This window comes from Zonotrichia leucophrys, chromosome 2 (genome assembly GCF_028769735.1).
Source record: "Zonotrichia leucophrys gambelii isolate GWCS_2022_RI chromosome 2, RI_Zleu_2.0, whole genome shotgun sequence".
Classification (NCBI taxonomy): domain Eukaryota; kingdom Metazoa; phylum Chordata; class Aves; order Passeriformes; family Passerellidae; genus Zonotrichia; species Zonotrichia leucophrys.
In genome coordinates this window covers 81,414,530-81,435,913 of record NC_088171.1, presented here as the reverse complement: position 1 = coordinate 81,435,913, position 21,384 = coordinate 81,414,530, and the positions used below count along the sequence as shown (strand labels likewise).

Genomic DNA, 21,384 nt, shown 5'->3' with positions numbered 1-21,384 from the left:
GTCAAAGCACTGCACTGCAGATGAGTCACACACAAATCAGTGGATAAAAATATTTTGCCTCCTCTTCTCCTTTATGATCTTTCAGGGAAGAACTTTGCTTAATTAGCTAATTCCCCTTTTGTTAGTTTCTTTTCGTTAGAAATTATTTCAGATGTACTTTGTCTGAGATCCCAGTTTTATGGCCTTGGGATATTAAATTTCAGCATTTCAGATAAGCCACTCTATCCCTGTCCTGTCACTCCATCTCCATGCGATGATTGTAACACTTAAATCATTATGGAAAGCATTTAGTGCAATTTTACAAGATAGTTTATGCATTCTTGCAGAGAAAGGCTGCCAAACTGCTTACCAGAACACTGGTGATCTTCAGTACACACAGTCTGCATTTTCACAGGTGTGCCTTGCCATGCAAGGCTGAAATCACCCCTCCTTTGCACACTACAGACACATTTGCCCCTTTCTTCTCCTGTTCTGTATATATTTTCAGGACAAAACCATGCTCCATTTCAAATCCTCAGTGTAGGCTTGTATTTTAACTTCTTCCTGTCTCCTCACATCAAAAACAAAAAGCATGGGTACAGACATCATTGTAGACTACACATCCCAAATAGCGCCCAATTTCTCTTCAAGTCAGATTCTACAGACCAGCCAAACTGGCTATCCCAACACCTGAAAAAATGTCAGACTTTGTTTTCACCTCAAATTCTAGGGTCTCAGCACTTCACTTGGACTAAGCTAATCTTAGTTGTGGTAATGACTGCCTTGAAGTCAGGTGACAATTGCCCAGCTCGTTTTAGCTCCATTCCATGGGGAACATATGTGCAAAGATCTGACAAACTTACACAGTTACTGCTTTATAAACAGGGTGTATGTTAACTGGGGCCAGGGGAGGCAGATTGTGAGCTCTGACTAATTGCTAATGAGTGAAAACAGTAAAACTTTACCTGAGAACCAGATAAATAGCACGAGTAAGCAGACCATTATCCAACAGAAAGGTGTAACTATGGCAGGAAAGGAAATCACCACTGCAGTGACAGTACCCCATTGCAAACCAGTATCAGCGAAAGGGCAGGGAGAACTTGCTTCACGTACAAGGAAAAGCCAAACAGTGATACTATGAGTTTCTGAGACGTCATCAGATGTACGGAAAAGTAGAAGAGAAAACAAGTCTGACTGAAATCTTTCCTTCTCATCTCACTAACAATTAAATGAAGTTGAATCAGATTTAACCAAACTAGCCAGAACAAATAGCCCTGGGATCAGAGACAGCCCTCAAGTATTCAAGTGAAAAACTGTCATCCAAATCTTTATCTAAAGTTTGAGCAGACAGAAATGGTGGCACTTCACTGAGAAGTAAATGACTTTTGAAACCCTTCCTAAATCAGAAAGATTTCAAAAATTTATGGTCATTTTCAACAGCCTATACCAGTAAGAGCATCCTCCTGCAGTTTTGTGTTCCTGTAATAAGTTGTCCTGGTTGCAGAAAGGGGTCAGAGCTTAGTGCCATGACCAAGTTGTTACTCTGTACCATGCAAGCCATCAGTGGAGGGCACAGTTTCCAAGGAAAACACTGGTGCTCCACTGGGAGTTGGCCATTTTGCCTGCCCAGCCATCATGCTGCCTTTGGTCAGAGGACACAATCTACTGGAAGCATCCACCATTATTCTTGTTCCCAGTGGTGAACACACGTTTTTGTCACTAAAATACCTTCTTTTTGTAACCTTTTAATATTGCTGTTGATACTGTGCCATGTCTTATTCTTGCTTTGTGCTTTCAGTAAATTGCTACCTCAACCCACAAGTTCTGCTTTTGCCCCTCCCTTACTGAAGACGTACAGGAGAAGGGGAGTGGCTTACTTGGAGTTTATTTTCCAGCAAACGCTAAAAGAGAATACAAGTTAATTAAAAAAACATTAATATAATCAGAGGCAGCACTTGTGTTAATGAACAACTTATTATATTTGCCCATTTTGTCATACTCAACTTTCAAAAGTACACATTCAAGGCTGTGGTGTCAAACATTGGCGTCATCATCATACTCCATCTGGACCAGTTTTGTGTATGCAGCATTATGTACTTGGCATACAAAATTCAGACATTTTTGAAATATAGCTCATTTGAGAAGATGCACATCATCCCAACACCAATACCAAATGCTCTGTGGAGTCAGAAAGAATGTATATATTAAGTTCACGAACTTGAGCATTTGAACGTATTCATATATATTCATATCCCTTAACTGTAGTGAATGGTGCTCTAAACCCTTTTCTATATTGAAGTTTTCCTCTTCTATAAAAACTTTTTCATCATTTTGACCAACAACTTTCAGCTGGGAGTTCATTTTCTTCCTATTAGCTGGTACAGCACTGTGGCAGAAAAGACTAATGCTGATAACACACTAATGGTTTTAGTTGATGCTGAGCAGTGCTTACTCCAAGCCAAGGACTTTCTAGTTTCTCATGTTCTGCCAACAAGGAGGGGCAGAAGAAGCCAGGAGGAAGCATGGCCAGGACAGCTGAGATGAACTGGCCAAAGGGATATTCCACACCACAGAACATCATGCCCAGTATATAAACTGGAGAGAGTTGGCAGTCACTGCTCTGGGATGGGGTGGGCATCCATCAGTGGGTACTGAGCAAGGGTACTGTGCATCACTCAACTTTCTTGGGTATTACTCCTCTCTTGTTGTTGTTGTTGTTATTATTATTATTAAAAATTATTAAACTATTTCTATCTCAGTCCATGGTCATTTCCCATCCCTCTGTGGGAGTCTGTGGACTGGGGTGAGTGAACATCTGTGTGGTACTCCACTGCCAGATGGAGTTAAACCAGAACACCACATTAAGCCATTTAACTACACCTTTCAGTAACCTTTGTGTGTTTCAGACAGCCACTGTACTTCAGTTCTTACAGTGAATTCACATCTTCATATGCCAGGGCTCTCTCCATGTTAATCTTATCTTCAACAGGTCCAGTCAAAGCTAAAAATTTCTGTAAGAAATCAAATTCAATATTTAAGATTCTGTCTTTGGTGTACTTTCCAAGCTTTTTGTTTCACTTGCTCTAGAATGCTTCAAATCATAGGCCCACACAGTGTCTATTCCCTCTCCAGTAGTATGATCTGGAATCCAGCAAGGGAAAGGAAAGCGACAGGCAATGATCCTGGCATTACATTCAAGTTCTTCTTCTAGCTTCTTCTCCAGCTGTGGCATCTGTTGAGTTACAAGAAAAACCTCTCAGAAACAGTAAAAAACAAGAGTATTCTCTTCAGAATCTAATTCAGGTGTTCAAGAGAAATACAAGACTTGAGTAACTTTTTTTTTTTTTTAAATCTTAGGAAAGTATTTGTGATAAGTGTTTTGGCTTTCATGTCTTGACAAAGAATATCTAAAAGCAGAAAATGCTTATTGTGGCCCCAATTTGTGAGATCAAGGAAATTATAACTTGAAGATCTAAAAATTAAATCAAAGTCCATAAATTATCCCTTAAATTAAAAAAAAATAAAAACAAAAACAAACCAAAAAAAAAACAGCAAAGAAACAAAAAAATACCACAACTGCAGGCAAAAGACTTTGCATGCTCCAATTCATGATTCTCTTCAGTGGGATTCTTCTCTGAGGGAATGAAAGTTCAGCCCCCTAAATTTATGCTATTTATGAAACCCCAAGGTTCATGAGCTATTGTGTGATACTCAAAAGCTCAAAATGCACAGTCTAATCCTGAGACACTCAAATCATCACACAGACAACAACCCAAAGCAAATATTTTGCTGTCAGTCTATGGTAAAATACTGTTACATTAAATAGTATTGAAATTGAGCTTAGTCAAATCCACACCCCATTAACATAGGCATGTGAATCCCTGCAGCAGCATTCCATGAAAGAGGATGCAGAATCATGGAATAGTTTGGATTGTAAGGGATTTTTAAAGGTAGTCTAGTTGAACACCCCTGCCATGGGCTGGGACATCTTAAACTAGATCAGGGTGCTCAGAGCCCCATCCAGGCCCCATCTACTGCCTCTCAGAGCAACCCATTCCAGTGTTCCACCATTGAATTTGTAAAATTTTTCTTACTTATATCTAAGATGAATCTGCCCTCCTTTAGTTTAAAACTATTATCCGTTGTCCTGTCCCTACAGGCCCTACTGAAAAGTCTGTGCCCATCTTGTTTACAAGCCCCCTTTAAGTACTGAAAGGCCACAATAAGGTCTCCCCAGAGTCAAGTCTTCTCCAGGGTGAATCACCCCAATTCTCTCAGCCTGCCTCTAGGAAAGGAGCTCCTCTGAACCCTCTCCAATAGGTCCACATCCCTCTTGTGATGGGGTGCCCTGGATGCAGCACTCCAAGTGAGGTCCCACCAGAGCAGAAGAGGGGGGCAGAATCCTCTCCCTCCCCGACACTGCTTTGGATGCAGTCCAGGACACGTTTGACCATGTGGTCAAATGGGCTGTGAGTGCCCATGGCTGGCTCCTGTCCAGCCTCTCATCCACCAGCAGCCCCAAGTCCTTCTCAGCAGAGCTGCTCTGATCTGTTTCATCCCCCAGCCTGTGCTGGTACTTAGAGCTACCCTGACCCAGGTGCAGCACCTTGCATTGGTCTTTTTAAACCTCGTCATGTTCCCATGGGGCCACTTCTTGTCCAGGTCCCTCTGGATGGCATCCTGTCCTTCAGGCACATCAACTGGCACTGCTCAGCTTGGTGCATCTGCAAACTTTTCTGAGAGTGCACTCAATCCCACTGTTTTATGCCACTGATGAAGACATGAAGCAGGACTGCTCCTAATACAGACCCCTGAGGGACACCAATTGTAGCTGATCTTCATCTGGATGTTGATTCATTGACCACTACCCTATGAACACAGCTACCCAGACAACTCCTTATCCACTGAACAGTCCATCCACCAAATCCATCCCTCCACAGCATAGAGAGCAGGATGCTGAGGGGCACTGTGTCACATACCAACTCTCCTTGGTTGAATAACTACAGTCCAGCTTTCCTCCATCCACAAAAATTGAGAGCATTTGGAAGTCCAGGGAAATATCATCACTTTTCTAGAATACAGCAACACCCTGACCAGTCAAATGCTCTTTTTCTAATAAGTGCTTGGCAAATTCTGCCATGGATTAAGTGAGAAATAAATTAATACATGTAGACTTTAAAGAATTTTTTTTCCATCCCAGATAGTGATTATGTTCTAGGAAAAAAAGAGAAGCCTAACAGATTTAGCCACTTTTGTCCTTTGGAAAAGTTTGATGGTATGTTTAAGCAGATCAGCAGTGCACATCCATTTGGAGTTCCTTTTATTCTTACATATTGTATCTATGTGAAAGATTAATTTTAATGGCAAACTCTACAGACTACTTCTGTTACATGTAAAACACTATTTACTTTTATTATCATGATGCAATGTTTAAATATTAAAAAATTTTAAACTGCAGTAGTTATTAACAAATTTAGCTGAATTTCAGTCACAAATACAAAAATACATAAAATTTCAGAAAAAAGATGAAAGAAACAAAACCCAAAAGAACATTATTACAAAATAAGATTGACTAAAGAAAAGGTACTTCCTAAAGGCTGCAAAGAGCTTTCACTATCACATACATTCAGGGTGTGCCTTTGATGTAATATCCTATTATAGCTACATTTAAGCTAACAATGGAATATTAGTCATAGATCTAATGTACCAAAGAGTTACTCCCAAATATTTTTAAGGCTCTGATTTCATCCACACTGCAAATGCTTTTTAACATTTTTGCTGCCTTAAACAACTAGAAAAATAAACCTACAAGCACCTTCAACAAACTACAAAAATAAGCCCACTTGCCCACTTTGTTATCTAAAACTGAGATGAGACACCAGAAAAAAAAATTTTACAGAAAATATAAATATAGATATATACCAATTTTAGGAGCAATTATGAAAATTAGTGACACTGCATATCCCTATTAGCACAAATTAGAAAACATCATTAATAATTCAGCTAAGTTCAGCCAAAAATAATATCCCTGTACCAGTCAAACTAGTTTTTAAGCTAAATATATCAGTTACATTAGGTGTTACAATCATACTGTATTTTATGTGAAGCCAGGGTTTGGGGGAATTTTTTGGAGTGTCAACACAGATACATAGTTTAGTAAACCTTTTGTACAGCATGTAATCAGTTAAAATACACAGGAGCTGCAAACATGAACACCTGGCAAGAATTCCATCATCCTACCCTGAACAAGTCTCTCTCTGCAATAACTCAGAAACAAACACACATTCGCCCCAGATGCCTGCAAGAACAAGAGAGGTCTTAGTCTTCCCTGAAGATCAGTAAATTCAGGTTTTTAAAGCTAATCTCGGATATGAAATAAAAGCACTGTGTGAAAGCATCAAATCAGGCCAGCATTATTAAAAAAGCTAAAGAGATCTATTGTTTCTCAATAAAAAAGACGAAATGCATTAAGGTTTCTAGAAAATTAATTGAGTCATTCAGGAGGCTGAGCATTAACAACTTCCAAAGTAAATTCAAAGGGGACCATAAGCAAACAAATGCTCAGGAAACACAAAGGTTCATATGTTTGCATCTGTTGCATTTATGACAGTACTTTTGCTGAAAGAATTTAACCTAGTATTTACTGGATCTACAAAAGTTATTCTGAGCCCTACAGCTACCCTTTCTATCACAGCTGTTACTAATGCGTCCCACTTTATCACATTTAAAAGTTAACTCAGTATTTCTGCTGGGTTTACTCACATTTTCCCAGGGCATTTGTTTATTCCTAGCTTACTGAGCCAGCTTTCCCCACCAGGGCTTTTTCCCTGGTGCAACGGCAGAATTCCTGACCGCAATTCCAAACGTTTCCAGTGCCCCCTGCCGGAACTCAGCAAGGGAGCACGTAACTGGCAGCAAGAGAAACACCCCGGGGCTCACTAATACCCCACCCTTACCCACTTCAGTTTCCAATACGAGTTACAATTGGAATCTGAAGTAGAGGTTTACCTCTGGTGCCTGGTGAAAAAAAAAAAAAAAAAAAACAAACAAGCAAACAAAACCACCACAGAATGGGAAGGTTTATTATGCTTCCTGTTAGTGCTGCAGAAATGTTTTCAGTGTGTGCTGTATGGTATGGCATCACATAAAGCTCTTCACTCACTGCATCTCACACCTGCCTTAGCAAAGGAACAAGCAATACAGAAGCACAGGATGACACAATTGGGTTTGTTCAGCCTGGAAGAGACGGCTTCAGGGGAACCCAACTGCAGCCCCCGGCACTGAAGGGAGCCTACAAGATGGAGAGGGACCTTCCACAGGCACACAGGACAAGGGGGAAGGGCTTCAAACTGAAAGAGAGTAGGTTTTGATTGGTATTAGGAAGAAATTCTTCACATGAGGGTGGTGAGGCAATGGAATAGGTTGCCCAGAGAAGTTGCAGATGTCCCAGCCATGGAATTGTTCAAACCAGGCTGGATGGAGCTCTGAGGAATCTGGTCTAGTCAAAAGTGTCCCTGTGCTCATGGCAGGGGGGTTGGAACTAGAGAAGAGAAGGTTGTGTGCAGACCTTATAGCAACCTTCCAATATCAGATGGGAACCTACAGGGAGGAATCTCCTGGTGAAGCTGGAGAGGGTCACTTCATCAGGAACAGCAGAGATAGGACAATGGAGAACGGGAAAAAACTGAAAGGGGAAATTTCAGTTAGCCATTATGAAGAAATTCTTTACTGTGAGGGTGGTGAGACACTGGAATAGGTTGCCCAGGGAGTTTCTGGAAGCCCCAACCCTGCAGTGTTCAAAGCCAGGCTGCAACCTGGTCTAGATATCCCATGCACAGGGGGCTTGGGACTTAATGATGTTTAAGGTCCCTTCCAACCCTTAACATTCTCTGATTCTATGATTATTACTGACTGTCTTTGACCATCTGCAGGTTAATTCATTTTGCAGATTAATGTATGTGCACTACTTGTACACTATTTGTTATAACGTTTAATTAAAATAATTAAACATTGTAACAAATAAACACTATAATAAATAAAATACAATAACATAATAAAAATAAAAAATAAATAGTAAGCTTACCATTTGAGGTACTCCAAAAACAACAACATTTCTATAATGGGAAAAAGAAACCTAAAATAAAATTTGAGAACAAATCTTATTGAAAATGACATTTACAGTTAGAGACATTCTCACCATTCTTTTCTCCTAATCCCTCTAGCTGCATTTCCTTCAACAGGGATTTAGACCAAAAATATGTAAGGAGATCCCTTACCAACTTTTCATCACAAAAATTTCCACATAAAGAAAATTTATACTGCTGAACAGCAAAAAACTTCTACTGTCTGGCCAAGAACATGGAATAGCAATTCTAGAAGCACAGAAAGCATTAATTTAGAAAACACCAATATGACTTTACTAATAACTAAAGAGTTTTTTTCACAACTCCTGTATACGATAAAATCACGTATGCTTTAAGTTCACCCCTTCTTTTGTTAAATGTTAGCTAGCTATAAAAACTTCCTAGGCATTCTAATGACTGAGTTCTTCCACTCAGCACCATCAAGTTCTCCTATGCTCCTCTCTGAACACAAACACCGCCACAGCCAAAAAAACCCTCCCACATAATTCATCAGGCCCAGGCTTGCTCAAGGAGCCCCTGCTGATAAAGAAAGCACTTGAACAAAGCCCAAAAGCAGCAGAACAGCACACTGAGCCCAAAGAAATCAAAATCCCAGTACAAGAACCCTGCTCAAAGCCCAGTGTAGCACCTTGTGGTCAGACAGCATTTCAGTTTTTTCAGGAAAGTATTTCCAAACTTATAAAATCTCTCAATCATCCCAGACCTCTTCTTACATAATTCACTACTTACCTTCCATAAATCTGAAATATAAAATTTGGTGTTCTGATGTACTCCATCTCTCCAGGCACGATATCTGGAGTACCAGACTAGCCAGGGATTCAATTCATATCCAACAGCCTGGAATCCCTTTTTTGCAGCTGCTATCACCTACAAGAAAGAAAATAAATCTTCACTTTGAAACATAAGTCTATTCACCTAAAGAGAAGCACACAGTTTTATTTAAAATATAAATCAAAGGAAAGCACTTTCCTAAGTCACCCTGGGTTTAACACCCAACAGATCAGCTGTATAGTGAACAAAAAACTCAAAACTACATTTTACTACTATTGCTAGTCGTGACTGAAATATAGCCAGGCAAACAAAATGAAAACAAACATTCAAGGGCAAAGCTGTGAGCTTGCAGTACATCTATGATTCATATAAAAGTTTAAATTAACACATTCATTAGAGTATCTTGGAATTGAATAGAACCAACATTGATCACAGAGAGAACAATGCAACTCACAAGCAAAAATGCTCAAAATTAGACCACTTATTTGAAAAGCAGCGAGGGATAGGCAAGTGAGCAGCCCCTGAATCAGAGCCAAAAATAAATATATTATATTATTATATTAAACATACCAATAAAAAGAGTGTGAAAGCAATCTTCATCTACATTGAAAAAAAAATTAAAATGCACTGATTTCTAGAATAAAGGTTTAAAACAAAATTTAAAAGGCTACTGAAAACTTCTAATCAGCAATGGCCTGATGAACTATCAATTACAAAACAAGCATGGTGAAATCAGAAAGTACACATTTCTTAACAGAACTTCTCAGCTTTACCTGGACTATATATTCACACTGTTAAAATAATGCATCCTCCTTCCATCAACACAGAACACTTGCAAATTCCCCAAAAGAATCTGACATTTTTACCACACTTGGAAATGTGGCAAATATCTTCACATTTATCCACTGATTACACCTGAGTAACTGCTAAATAATTAAAAGCATCTGAACAGACTTTTTTCAGAACAGATGCATCAAAGAAGCACCAAGCATTCCTTTTTAGGCGCCTGCTTTCCAAACAGTCTCCATTTAGGCACCTATATAATATAAAAGAATTAATGACACTGAACCTATTGAAATTAAATACCTCTGATGAGAGTCAGCAGCCACAATGCCTCACAGAGGGCATCAGAAACTGCAGTTATCTCATGCCTAAGTTTTTTGGTGTTTTTCCTACCCAGGCACAAGTCACACATTCTTCACAGATTTGGAGTTCCAAATCATTTTTTTTGCATGGACAAATAGTTGACTCATTCACATAAAACATGGACAAAGGTAGCGCTCAAGAACTCGTGTGTTTCCATCAAAAACCACCACCTTGTTGCTAACTCTGACTTGAAGCAGATAGTTACAAAAAAGCACACAAAACACCACAGCAACAAAAGAAAAACCAAACCACCCAATTTTCTGCTATATCCTCACCACATTTCACAAACTGGGGCTCAAGCAGTACCCTGGAAACACAGCATCACTTTTTCTTCCATGATTCTCACCATTGGTGTTCTCGCTCTCTCTCGGTGTTTATTCTAGTTTCACCATATGGATTGGGAAGTGGGGAAGCCAGCAGCGCTTCAAACGAAGGTTTCAGGACTACAGTTCTAATCACACCAGGATTTTTATTTTTATAACTCATCGCTCACTGCCCGTTTCTTTTTGCGCTTGTATCACCTTTATACATTAAACATCTCACAGCCTCACTTGCTGCAGCTACACACCTTTGTACAATCACAGCTCTTTTGCAATCAGTACCAAGACTCTGACAGCATCTTTTCAAGTGAGTGCACTGTTACTCCCTCCAGTCACCACAATGACATTTTGTCCACTACCTTGGACAAGCTACAGGTAAGATTGCAGCAAAAGCTATTTATTACCCATCAAAACTGAATGTAAACCTTTCTCAGCTTTGATCCTTTCCATAAGACTCAGACACAACCACCGGATGCCAAAGACAAGACATTTTTAAGTGTGAGAAAACACAGCCCCAGCACTGTGGCACTTTTTTAAGAGGTGATCTAAAAAGAAGGCAACATCCTTAACTTACAATGCGGCCATCCCCGCTACCAATGTCAACTAGGGAGCCGCTCCTGTTTTCCAACATTTTCAGCACATTCTGGATCTGTTCGGCGGTGGCAGGAACGAAGGGCAGGCACACCTTCCTCAGGGCCGGGGTGACGAAGGGGGTGGCCACAGCATAGAGGGCCACCAGGGCGCCCCCCAGGCCGGCCGTGACCAGCAGGCCCCAGCCGCTGCTCCGGGAGCCGCCCTCGCCCTCCTCCCGCGGGGCCGCCTTCGCCAGCGCCGGGCACATCGCGCCTGGGGACAGACGGACGGAAACACAGTGTTTTCGCTCACTTGAGGCAATTCAGTACCTTGTAGCAAAGAGCTACAACGTAAGAGATGAAAAACCCCACCCTACACTTCAGCCGATCCCAAGGAAATGCTACAGCTGCCGGAAAGCTGAGGCACGAGGGGCCAGGAATGCGGTTCCCATTTAAACCCCCGGCCCTCCACACGCGGGCGGGCAGCAGCGCGCCCCGAGCAGCTCAGGGACCTGCCCGCCTGGGGAACACGTCCCGGAGTTACTGCTCGTCCTTTGCGGAGGAACTTTTCCCTGGGACACAGCGACACCCGCCACACACACACTCCGAATCCCCAATGACCAACCCAGCCTTATGCTCGGCCTGCAACACTTATTGGGAAGGGCAGTACCACTTCACTAAGACGGGGTGGAGGACCGAAACCTTTCTGAAGGCGCTCCGGAGAGAAGCGCCGCGCACGCTTTTCCACCGCGTGTCTGTCTTCCCTCCTCCGCCCTCACATCACCCGGCGCAACCCGCTGCCGCCCCGCTCGGGGCCCGCTCTCGGTACGTCCTCCTATCCTTCCTTCCCTCCCCGCCCCCGTGAGCCGGGGCGTGCGGCCGCCAGCGCCGCGCTCCTCCCCCGGCGCCGAGCGGCTTCCAGAAGGCTCCTCTGGGGGCGCCACAAAGCTCCCGCCCGCGAAATAAGGCGCGGCTGTAGCGGCTGCGCAGGCGTGGGGTGGCGCGCGGTGTCGCGGCGGGCGCGGCGGCTTCCGGGCGGTGCGCGCGGGCGGCGGCGGTCGGAGCAGGCGGTGCAGCCATGTCGGCTATGGGGACTCTGGCGTTTGATGAGTATGGGCGGCCCTTCCTCATCCTCAAGGACCAGGAGCGCAAGACGCGCCTCATGGGGCTGGAGGCGCTCAAGGTGAGCGAGCGGGCCGGCCGCCGGGGCCGCCTGCGGGCCCGCGCTAGCTGGGCCGCGCCGCGCCATGCCATGCCATGCTGTGCTGTGCTCTGCTGTGCTGTACCGCGCCATGCTGCCGCGGGAGGATGGAGCCCCTGGGGCGAGGCGCTGCCGCGCTCAGCGCCAGCCCCGCCCAAGGCACAGGGCGGATGGAGCCTGGACTAGGCCCGTTACCGGGGGAGAGATGGAGGAAGAGAGAAGGCATGGCTGGGAATCCGCGGCACGGCGTGGATGCGCCCCCCGGCTGCGGGGCTTTGGGGCCGTCACCCCCGTGGGCGCAGCGCGTCCCTCCCCGTGGCTCCTGCCCCAGTGCCCCCTCCCTCAGACCGCAGCCTGAAGCTCGGCCGCTGAAGGAAGGCCGGGGCTGAGTGCGGGTGGCACAAATCCCGACAGAATATGCGAGCGGACATTAGAACAGAGGTTGTGGATGCACCATTCCTGGCAGCGTTCAGGGAAGTGTATGGGGCACTGAGCAACCTGGTCTAGTGGAAGGTGTTCTGCCCCTGACAGACGGTGGGACCTGGATGATCTTAAAGGCCCCTTCCAAGCCACACCATCCTGTGATGATTCTGTGATGGGTAAAATTGCGCTGCCATTGCACTGCCTTCTCTTTTTAGCCTTGCCGGCTTCTGTTGCTCCCTGCTTTGAGCATTAGAGCTGTCATTTGCCTGCTCTGTTTTTCAATGCTTTAGCAGAGCCAGCACAAGCAATACAAGAAAAGGCATAGGAAAAGTTTCTGTCATAAGACCAGTACACACATACTGATTATTTTTCATAGTTGTTGTCAGTTAAATCACAACATCTGCACTACTCACTGTGTTTTCCTTAGCTTAATATTGTGATTTCGGAATGCATGATAATGATTTAACTTCTGGCTTTGTTATCTTTTGTTTTACAGTCCCACATAATGGCAGCAAAGGCTGTAGCAAGTACTCTGAGAACATCCCTTGGGCCCAATGGTAACAATAAAAAACTTTTAGTGGTTCTCTCTTAGTACTTGTTGTGGGGGAATTTTCAAAATTTTCCTTCATCCTTTGAACATACATATTTTAGGCTTGGACAAAATGATGGTGGACAAGGATGGTGAGGTGACTGTGACAAATGATGGTGCTACCATCCTGAATATGATGGATGTGGATCACCAGATAGCCAAACTCATGGTGGAGCTGGCTAAATCTCAGGATGATGAGATTGGGGATGGAACTACTGGAGTCGTTGGTAAGAAAGTGTTTGAAATTTTGCTTCCTTTTTCAAGTTTAAAAGCAAGCTGCTTCAGCTATTTAAAAAAATTGTGAGAAATAACAGTAGCTTTTTTGTAGCACTTTTTTGTAGTATTTATTGTTGCAGTATTCCTGTCAGTTCTTGTATGAGGAATCTTCTAATCAGGAAGTCTTTTGTGTCTTTTTGAAGTTTGATTACGTTTTGAGGTAGTGCTGAGAGTCCCCCCTTTGATACTTTCAAAATTTTTTGCAGAATTTTCTTCTGTAGTCTCCTTGTCCTGCCTTGATGCCTGTACTTCATTTTGGTCTTAACATAATGTGGTTTTCTTGCTAAGCAAAGCAAGTAGGGGTTTTCATGGTTTTTTGTTATTTAGGAGACCTTGAACTCTTTTAAGCGTTGCAGAAAAATCAGAAAATGTGCTTTTTAATCTGTTGATAATATACTTAAAATTATGTTCCAATCAAGAATAAAAGTGGGTTTTTTTGTTGGTTTTTTTAATAGTTCTGGCTGGGGCATTACTGGAACAGGCTGAGCAGCTGCTGGACCGAGGCATCCACCCCATCAGGATAGCAGATGGTTATGAGCAGGCAGCACGCATTGCTATTGAGCATCTAGACAAAATCAGTGACAGCTTCCCAGTTGATCCACAGAACATTGAGCCTCTGATCCAGACAGCAAAGACAACTCTGGGCTCTAAAGTGTAAGTCACAAAAAGTGAATATTGAATGAATATTTATCCTTCCATTGAAAACTTTCTGCTTGGAAAGGAGAAATCCTGGTGTTTTGTTTGTGTTATTGGAGTGCTGCTAAAAGCTCCTCTGTGTTTTGTTGTGGCTAATTCCTCTATGAACTCTTGTCTCAGGGTAAGAAATTGTGAATCCTTTGTCTCCAAAGGGTCAATTCCATGAAGTTAAATAACTGCAGCATCATTCTAACCTGTTATTTGCAGGCTTCTACATCATGGCAGGTTCCAAAAGTAATGTAAATCTGTTAAAAATAATAATAATATGTCATATTTTGGGGTTTTTGCCGCTAAAAATATTTTAACTTAGGATGGTTCCAAAAGTTTCTTTTCCTTTCTGGGTTCTATGTGTAAATGTATAAATTCAGACATTGGAAGGGCTTCCCTTGCAGAGTTGTCTTACACATGGTTTCTGTTTCTTGAATGTTCTTTAGTAGCAAGTTCTCCTGACTGGTTCCAAATCTGTGCTGAGACTCCATTGACAGAGGTCCCTCACACCAACCATGCTGTGTGTTCAGTTTTCTGCCATAGCCAGCACCTTCTATTTCTGTGAACAAACAAGCAGGACCCCCTCTTTTAATACACTGTGCAAAAGCTGACTTCTTGCTGTTTGAATGATGGATAGAATCACCTTTTTCTCCCAAATGGTGGAAATGGAGTAAACTTGATTGTATTTTGTTCAAACCTAGAGTGAACCGCTGTCACCGGCAAATGGCAGAGATTGCTGTGAATGCTGTTCTGACAGTGGCAGACATGGAACGGAAAGATGTTGATTTTGAGCTGATCAAAGTGCAAGGCAAAGTGGGTGGAAGACTGGAAGATACACAGTTGGTTAAAGGAGTGATTGTGGATAAAGATTTCAGTCATCCACAGATGCCTAAAGTAAGTCATGTCCTTGTGTGTGTCTCTTGTGTGTATTGGCTTAAATAAGAGTTTCTAGCCTCCCTCAAGTGTCACCCTAGCATTTATTAAGTATTTACACAGTCTTGTCGTTTAGCTTGGCTTTCCACCAATATATCAACAGAGGAAGGGGCAAAAAGCATGAAATTTTTGATATTGGAAGAGATCAAGTTAGAATTTATAACAATATTGAGAAAGTGTGGTGGAAGGGAGGAATTACTGTACTGCTGAGTGAGGACAGGTGCAAGATTCTGTTTTATGTAGAAATAATTATCCCTGGTGTGTGATATGCTTAGTGCAATGCTGTGTCAAGATTCTAAACGTTTATGAATTGCCATTTTGTCCTGTTTGGAACACCCCAGAAGCTGTCCTTGTTTTATGTTTGGTGTAGGTAAGGTCTCCGAGTCTTTGAGCAGTCTACTTCAAGAAAGCTTCTACTGCTCTAAAATATTCATCTAGCAGGTACCCATGTTTATCCTGTGGAAAGGAGGACTAGTGGAAAATAATGGTCATGTAATAGTTGAAAAGCTGTTACAAAGATGAGTGGTGTTCTCAGTGGTCACAGTGGATAGGGATGGTTTAATTTAATTTTTCTATTTTTTTATAAGCATTAAACCATAAAAAGGCATAACTGGTAAAGATGGTTAAGGGCTTAAACAGTGTCTTGGAGCTATGGATTTTGTTCCAAGTGGTTTATTGAGACTATTGACAGAATTATTTAGTTATACTTAGTTAACTTTAGAGTAAGTCAAATGATCTTCACATTGTTCATGTGTTTGTGTTTATAAAGACACATCTGTATGCTTTGCAAATACAAAAAAAATGTTAATCAGGTCATAAGTCTTTTTTTTTTTTTAATTGCCCAGGAACTAAAGGATGCTAAAATTGCCATCCTTACTTGTCCCTTTGAACCACCTAAGCCTAAAACCAAACATAAGCTTGATGTCACATCTGTGGATGATTACAAGGCACTGCAGAAATATGAAAAAGAGAAGTTTGAAGAGATGGTGAAGCAGGTAGCCTTCAGGATTATTTCTGTTTTCTTTGTCTTTCATAGCCTTTAGAAAAAAACAGCATAGTGCATTGATTTGCTCCTGTAAACGAGCTGCTGATCCTGGTGGGAAGCAACATACAAGCAGTTGTAATGCTGTGAATCAAAGATGATATAATGTAAGAAAGAGATACCAATTTGGTTCAAAATATATTTTGATCTCTGTGTGTGCCAGGGGGTTCTTCTTGAGAATTGTCTTTTGAGAAAATTGAGAGAATTAAAACCACAAAGAATGTTTTTCATTCCTTTGTTAGTTCTGATCAGAAGGTTGATGATTTGTGTTGTTTTTAGATAAAAGACACTGGTGCAAACCTTGCCATTTGCCAGTGGGGTTTTGATGATGAGGCAAATCACTTGCTGCTCCAGAATGAGCTGCCTGCTGTTCGTTGGGTTGGTGGACCTGAATTAGAAGTAAGTAAAACTGAGCTTTGCACCAGTTGTTAAAACATTTATGAAGTAATAGGCTGTACCAGCTAAAAGTTCAGGCTTTCTGAGTATCACTGCATAATTGTGTATATGGGTGGCTATTGGAGAAAAATCATTGGGGATTTGTGAGAAAAACCTACTATGGAGGAGATTATGGTTTATAACTTGAGCACATGTATATTACTTAATGAAAGGTTTAGGTGTCTAGAAAGGTTTCTGCTTTAGTCCTGCCATTGGCTGAAACAAAACATTGGCTGAAGTACTTTGAAGTCATGGGAAGATAACCTTTTAAAGTAGGCATTTGACAGATGCTTTTCCACTAGTTTTATGTTCTGAAAAACATGAAAAAATCCTGTTGAAGTAACTCCTGGCTGTTTAACCCCAGTTAATCGCCATTGCAACGGGAGGGCGCATCGTGCCGCGCTTCTGCGAGCTCACGGCAGAGAAATTGGGATTTGCAGGCGTCGTCAGAGAGATCTCCTTCGGAACAACCAAGGACAGAATGCTCCTCATCGAGCAGTGTCAGAACTCCAGAGCTGTGACCATTTTCATTAGGGGAGGAAATAAAATGGTGAGATGCTTGCTTTGATACATAGTTGCAGAATGTGTAGTTTCTTTGTAAAACGTATTAGTACACTCTTCATGACTTTGTCTACATATTCATTGCAGTGTGGGTAAATAGGAAAGGAGCAAGGCTTGTAGGCAGTCAGGACTGTGTGTCAGAAGTAACTTGTTAGATTTGCATCCTGTGGTTTTAAACTAAAACTTTACTTTTCTCTCTGTTAGACCATATAGTTCATAAATACAGAAATGTTTTTACCTGTGGATGCTCTTAATATTTTTTTCTCATGAGAGGGTCACTTTTATGAGTAAATATTAGCATCTTTGATAGATTTGGTTTTATTGTAGACCTAGTTGTGTATCACTTCTGATTTAGTTCAGTTAAGATATTTCAAATAAAAACACCTAACTACTGCAAATTGTATATCCCCACACACTATATCCCCCACTCCCCTCTGATTGGGACCACTTGAAATGCCTATGTATTTAAACTGGATTTTGGTTGCACTGTTAGTGTTAAATTATATTTGCTATAAGTCAAGTCCTACTTTAAATGAAAAACCTTTGGGAAAAAAGCATACTGTAGTCTGAAATTTTCTTGTAAGAAATCAGAAATACTGCTTTAAAAGTTAGTCTTTTTGTTAAATCTCCTACATCTGTTCAAATGAGAAGTGGACAAAAACTGCAGTCTGATAATAATGTTGGCCTTTAAAGCTCAGTGTTTTGTGTCTTGTAAATATGCAAAATTGAGAACCTTTTCATGTTTTTGTTATTTCAAATTACAGGTTTAACAAATAACAGTGCGGTTTTATGCATATGTATATTCTTTGCCGCTGGATGTCTAACATTCTCTATTTTTAAGTAGTATAACATAGCAATAGTACAGCTGCGTTGGAGCCATGAAAAAATCTTAAGAGTTTATTTGCAGTTTCCACATCTGTATTAGGAACTACATCTTCACAGCCTTCAGATGTGTGTATTGTATCACACACCCGCTGTTGTGTAATTGCAGATCATCGAAGAAGCGAAGCGCTCCCTTCACGATGCCTTGTGTGTAATCCGGAATCTCGTTCGTGACAATCGGATTGTGTACGGTGGTGGTGCAGCTGAAATATCTTGTGCCTTGGCAGTCAGTGAGGCAGCAGATAAGGTAAGAAAGGAACAGTTAACATTTTCTTTAGTGTATGAACTATTGAGCCTGCCTTAAGAAATTCCAAAAGAACTTGAAAGATTTTTCAGAAAGTTCCATAACATGTGCTTTTCTGACATTCCCTTATAACCAGTGTTAGAAGTTATCCTTCCTGTCTCTGTAAAAAGTCATTACCACTACTTTTTATCCTTCTGTGCTAGGAGCAGTTTGAATTTTTTTTAATTTTCAAGTAGCTATCATTCAGAGGTATTTGTTTAGTTACTATATTCCAAATAAAATCTTCTTATTGTGTGTATGTATTTTATATCTAGTGTGAAAAAATGCTTTTACTAACATTGGAGTTTAATGGCGTATGAATTTGAATTTCTTTTCTTCTAGTGCCCATCTTTGGAACAGTATGCTGTGAGAGCTTTTGCAGATGCCCTGGAGGTAATTCCCATGGCCCTCTCGGAGAACAGTGGTATGAATCCAATACAGACAATGACCGAAGTGCGGGCGAGGCAGGTGAAAGAGAATAATCCTGCTCTGGGCATTGACTGTTTGCAGAAAGGAACAAATGGTAAGAACTGTAGCATGGAGAAGGGGTAGCATAAAAGCTTTTATTTCTCAAAATGCTCACTGTGGTTTTTTTTAAACCTGTGCATCACTTGGTTTATTCTAACTCTTGTGCCTTGCCATAATAAATGGGAATGTGCTTGGAGAGCATATTTATGTCTACCAGGAGGAAAATGTATAATTGTCTCAAAACCTCTTCTTTGTGGCAAGATTAATTGAAGATGTTGACTGATCTTGTAGTACAGGAAGGAAAGCTGTTCTTAGGATGAGGCAAGCATGCTGTGCTTTAAATACTGCAGTTTTAGTGATCCAGGTTGCACTGCAGTCCTAAAACAGTTGTTTTGAGAAACAGCTTGTGACAAAGTAAACAAAAGGCAGGAAATATTTGTAGACAATAATGTTCTCACCTATATGTCTGCATATATAAACCTGGAGCAAATACCTGAAGACTAAGAAGCCAGTGTATAAAACCTTATTTTCAACTGAATCTAGACTTTTCACCTTCTTACTTATTCTGTTGGTTTTTTTGAGAAAAGAATATGGTAAACTGAAATTTGTGCATTCATAACCCTTCTTTGATAAGGTGTTCCTGTTTGATGGCATTTGACCTTTCACTTCTTTAGCATTTGCTCAGCTTTTAGGGTGCTTTTAATATATGTGTATGGAAATCTAGCTTTTCACCATTCTGCATTACTTCTGGAAAAGCACAACCTAGTTGGGCTAAGAGGTCTATCTTAATGTCCGAGGATCTTTGGTAAGAACCTAGATGTAAAACTCTATAGTTTGTACAAATTGCGTTTGTAAACCACAGTGGCCAAGAGTAGTAATTTCAGAATGTTCTTTGAAATTATGTGGAATTTACTATTACTAATTACTTGCATTTACAGGTTAAGTGTTATGTCTAGATTTCATGAGGGTGTCTAATTCTTCTGCTTCCTTTTGGCAGATATGAAGCAGCAGCATGTTATAGAAACCTTGATTGGCAAGAAGCAGCAGATTTCTCTGGCGACTCAGGTTGTTAGAATGATCCTGAAGATTGATGATATCCGTAGGCCTGGAGAATCCGAAGAGTGAAGGTTGAAAAGCAGGAAACATTAAGGGGCCACAGCAGTAGCAAAGATGGTAGTATTCTGATGCTTCATCTTCAGCTATTTATTCTGGACACTTTTTGTTTCACATACTGTAATGGCTAGTTGTTGGAAATAAAACAATTTAGCACTGGTGATTTCAAGACTTGTTTCATAAGTATTGTTGCATCTTTTCTTAGACAGATGTAAATACTCATAGAAAATACTTCCTGAATGTATAGGGAAAACAAAAATTATGCAGCATTAAATTTAATGGGTAATTTTCCATTGTTCCTTAAACTAATTAATTAAATATTAACCAATTATTTTAGCCTCTGATAATTCTCATATGTTAAATATATTAAGTATGAGGTTTCAGTCTGAGCATTTAAAGGAGCTGTCTTCCATGCTTCCAGTTGCTTCAGTTTTTTTTCTCCTTGTCCTCTTCCAGATTTATGAGGGTTAAGGAGAGGGTTTTTTCCCAGGGGTATGCACATTCAGCCAAGTGAGGGTTTTTCCCAGAACTTTGTCTATAGTACCACAGTTGAGTGGTACTTACTCAAAGGTCCCCAGTACAATCTGAGAGTGGCAGAGTAACATTGATTAGTAAGGTGCCTTGGCTGTGAAACAACCAGCAAGAAACAAGTGGTAGACCAGAACTAATGTATAATTTCTTTGAAGATTTCAATAGTGAGGGAAGCGTTACAAATACCAACTCAGCATTGCTTGTTACATAGGGCAGAGGAAGCTCTTTACTGGCCAGTGTTTGCTAGCAGGTCATGTTCTGATTGGTTTTTGCTGTGACTACCTCACTTGAGTCAAAAAAAAAAACTTCAGTGAGTGTTGATAGAGGAGGAAGGGTAGAAACAAGTTTACTAATTACAAGACTGGTTTTATTTCTAGAACTGTTTGAGGATAAATCATGCAAAGCTTTATTGTCATTGATTAAAAAATTAGTAGTGAGTTTTTTATCATTACTCTTTTACCTCTTCCCAAATTAGCTTCGTTTAGATGCAGTTCAATGGAAACAGCAGTTTATCAGTTTTACTGCTGTCAAGCTCTGGCATTCTGAATCTGTTCAGAGTTTTAAGTGTGACTCCAGAAACCCATAAATACCTGGACTTGTGTGGAGCTGTCTCTTACTTTGCTAATACAAAAGGAAAGCTGTAGCTAGAACTTGAAAGGGAGCAGTGTACTTGTACTAATGTACCCCTTTCACCTCATAGTGAAGTTGTGGATGTGATAGAAAGGAAGTGAGAAAACAGCTATTCCAGTTTTACTGGCATTTCATCTTCTGTCCCTTGGCGTGGTTGAACCCCCTTTGCTGTCCAAGCCCCTTACACAGGCTTTGGCTGTAAACAGCTGCTTAATACAGAAGTGCTTAGGAACCCAGGAGAGATTACTTTGAAAATTGAAATGATGGCTTTGCTGATGTGGCTTTAGGAAATAAACATTTTGTGCTTTGTATATAAATATTTGTTAATATTCAACTACATCTTAGTAGGGGAAGTCTGGAGCTTGATAATGGAACTTTGATAAAATTGTAAGAAATAGAAG

At 41.1% G+C, this 21,384-nt stretch overlaps 2 protein-coding genes across 5 annotated transcripts; one reads left to right on the top strand and one right to left on the bottom strand.

Moving 5' to 3' along the window:
• Window positions 1-1,847: 1,847 nt before the first annotated feature.
• On the bottom strand, window positions 1,848-11,932 carry ATPSCKMT (ATP synthase c subunit lysine N-methyltransferase). Of its 4 annotated transcripts, none has more exons than XM_064705519.1 (5): window positions 11,603-11,932; window positions 10,935-11,206; window positions 8,853-8,990; window positions 8,063-8,113; window positions 1,848-2,990 (listed from the first exon to the last, which is right to left on the bottom strand). In XM_064705519.1, exons 2-5 carry the CDS (start codon window positions 11,199-11,201, stop codon window positions 2,907-2,909), a joined length of 540 nt encoding a protein of 179 aa, XP_064561589.1. In that variant the 5' UTR covers window positions 11,202-11,206; window positions 11,603-11,932; the 3' UTR covers window positions 1,848-2,906. The 4 variants fall into 4 exon arrangements, with proteins under 4 accessions (XP_064561589.1, XP_064561586.1, XP_064561585.1 ...); XM_064705516.1 differs by having other exon boundaries at window positions 1,848-3,211; window positions 11,635-11,928; XM_064705515.1 differs by having other exon boundaries at window positions 1,848-3,211; window positions 11,603-11,925.
• Window positions 11,933-11,936: 4 nt separating this feature from the next.
• Window positions 11,937-19,991, top strand: CCT5 (chaperonin containing TCP1 subunit 5). Its single transcript, XM_064705514.1, has 11 exons — window positions 11,937-12,115; window positions 13,053-13,113; window positions 13,208-13,372; window positions 13,877-14,075; window positions 14,807-14,999; window positions 15,884-16,033; window positions 16,360-16,479; window positions 16,880-17,065; window positions 18,068-18,205; window positions 18,584-18,764; window positions 19,707-19,991. The coding sequence occupies exons 1-11, from the start codon at window positions 12,011-12,013 to the stop codon at window positions 19,832-19,834; spliced, it is 1,626 nt and encodes a 541-aa protein (XP_064561584.1). The 5' UTR covers window positions 11,937-12,010; the 3' UTR covers window positions 19,835-19,991.
• The last annotated feature ends 1,393 nt before the right edge of the window (window positions 19,992-21,384 follow it).